The 2,162-nt window shown below is 43.0% G+C and overlaps 1 protein-coding gene across 1 annotated transcript; it reads right to left on the reverse strand.

The window, feature by feature from the left end:
• Positions 1-282: 282 nt before the first annotated feature.
• Positions 283-1,111, reverse strand: LOC309968424 (transmembrane protein 230-like; the record flags this gene model as incomplete). Its single annotated transcript, XM_082849682.1, has 4 exons — positions 283-433; positions 491-567; positions 882-932; positions 1,013-1,111. 4 exons carry the CDS (start codon positions 1,109-1,111, stop codon positions 283-285), a joined length of 378 nt encoding a protein of 125 aa, XP_082705808.1.
• Positions 1,112-2,162: the final 1,051 nt, after the last annotated feature.

Consider the following 2,162-nt stretch of genomic DNA (forward strand, 5'->3'; position numbering starts at 1 on the left):
TACAATTAACATGGCTACTTTTCATGATACATATTCACGTGGAAAAACTTGTCAGGAGCTCTTGCCAGGGCCAGGAGATGAAAAATAGAGACTGTCCTGATGACATGGATAGCTGTAAGTTCAGTTAACGTCTTTAGGATGGACCCATAAAATCTGGCCACTGTTTTGTTGAATATCTGCAAATCGCAGAACTCCTTAGCCCTTAGCCGTAGTATCTGCTCAATGTCTTAAAGCTGGGCTCAGTCCCATCTGGGACTCTTTTCTTCAGGGCTGAGGTGCGTGCTAGTCACCAAAGTCTGGCATGTCATCGTAGGAGTGTCCCCAGTAGCCTTTGGGTGCATAGCAGGCGATGCGCAGGTGGTAAAGTCCCGGCAGGAACACCAGGATGCCAATGATCAGGACAGGAACAGCCCCGTCTACCCCCTCATAGGAACTCTGGGAGAAGTTTGTTGAAGCTCAAAGGAAGAAACATGTCTTGTTATCTGAGAACAAAATCCCTTTGCTGATATGGTCTGCCAGCAGGAGGGAGCCTATGATAATGAGAAAGGCACCAATCAAAAACAACACCGTAGGGCTTCCCTGGTGGCGCAGTGGTTGAGAATCTGCCTGCCAATGCAGGGGACACGGGTTCGAGCCCTGGTTTGGGAAGATCCCACATGCCGCGGAGCAACTGGGCCCGTGCGCCATAACTACTGAGCCTGTGTGTCTGGAGCCTGTGCTCCGCAACGAGAGGCCGCGACAGTGAGAGGCCCGCGCACCGCGATGAAGAGTGGCTCCCGCTCACCGCAACTAGAGAAAGCCCTCGCACAGAAACGAAGACCCAACACAGCCAAAAATAAATAAATTAATTAATTATTTAAAAAACAAAAACAAAACAGCACCGTAGCAAGTGCAATGGCCTTATGTGGAATCTTAGGAAGGCCTTTCTTAAACTTTAATAAATTGGATCTCATGACATCAGGAAAGAAGGAAGATTCCCACAAATCTGTCGGCGTTAGCAGTTAGTTTCTCCCTGAAGGTCAATGTAGCCATCGTCTGTACTGGAGAGCCTTGAGTATTTCACTTTACTACTGGGGATTTCGGTAGCCAGGTTGGTACGAGATTGCATCATAACACGCTGACACAGCTACAGTCGGAGCCCCGCCAGGCCATCTGCGCGCCACAGCTAGCTCACGGTTTGCAGCGGGCGAGCCGAGGCCTCATGGCACGCCTCCCACAACTGCCTCCCCGCCCCCGACCCCAGAGGTTTTTAATTAATTAAAACAATTAGATTAACAAGTCTCCCTTCCATGAATCATGGCCTTTGGTGTTATATCCAAAAAGTCATCATGTCAAAGGTAATCTAGCTTTTTTCCTGTGTTATCTTCTAGGAGTTTTATAGTTTCGAATTTTACAGTTAGCTCTAAGATGCATTTTGAGTTAATTTTTTTGTGAAGGGTATAAGGTTCATTTTTTGGCATGTGGATGTCCAGTTGTTCCAGCACCATTTGTTGAAAAGACTCTCTGTGTTCTAATGTATTACCTTTGCTTCTTCATTAAAGATCAGTTGATTATATTAATGTGGATCTATTTCTGGACTTTTAATTCTGTTGATCTATTTGTCTGTTCTTTCATCAATAAAACTGTTGATCTATTTGTCTGTTCTTTCATCAATAAAACTTTTATCAATAAAAAACTGTCTTGATCATATTATAGTAAATCTTTACGTCAGTAGTTTCAGTTCTTTAACTTTGTTCTTTTCTTTTAATATTGTGCTGGCTGTTTTCAGTCTTTTGTTTCTCCATATAAAGTTTCTAATCATTCTTTCAATGTCCACAAAATAACTTGCTGGGATTTTGATTGGGATTGAGTTAAATCTATACATCAAGTTGGGAAGAACTGACATCTTGACAATATTGAGTCCTCTTATCCATGAACAAATGGAATATCTCTCAATTTATTTAGTTATTCTTTTAATTTTTTCATCAGAGTTTTGTAGTTTTCCTTATGTAGATCTTGTACACGCTTTACAGTGTTTTAACTTATCCTGGTGCCAACAGCCTGCATTCCTAGTACCAGCGCTGGGAGGTTAGCAGTACTGATCCCATTCTTTAAAAAAATGCTATAGTTGTTTACTTCAACCTGCTTGGTAGCTTCCAGGAGGACTGGTTCAAAAGCCTTGC

This window comes from Leucopleurus acutus (genome assembly GCF_964270905.1).
Source record: "Leucopleurus acutus genome assembly, chromosome: 1".
Lineage (NCBI taxonomy): Eukaryota > Metazoa > Chordata > Mammalia > Artiodactyla > Delphinidae > Leucopleurus > Leucopleurus acutus.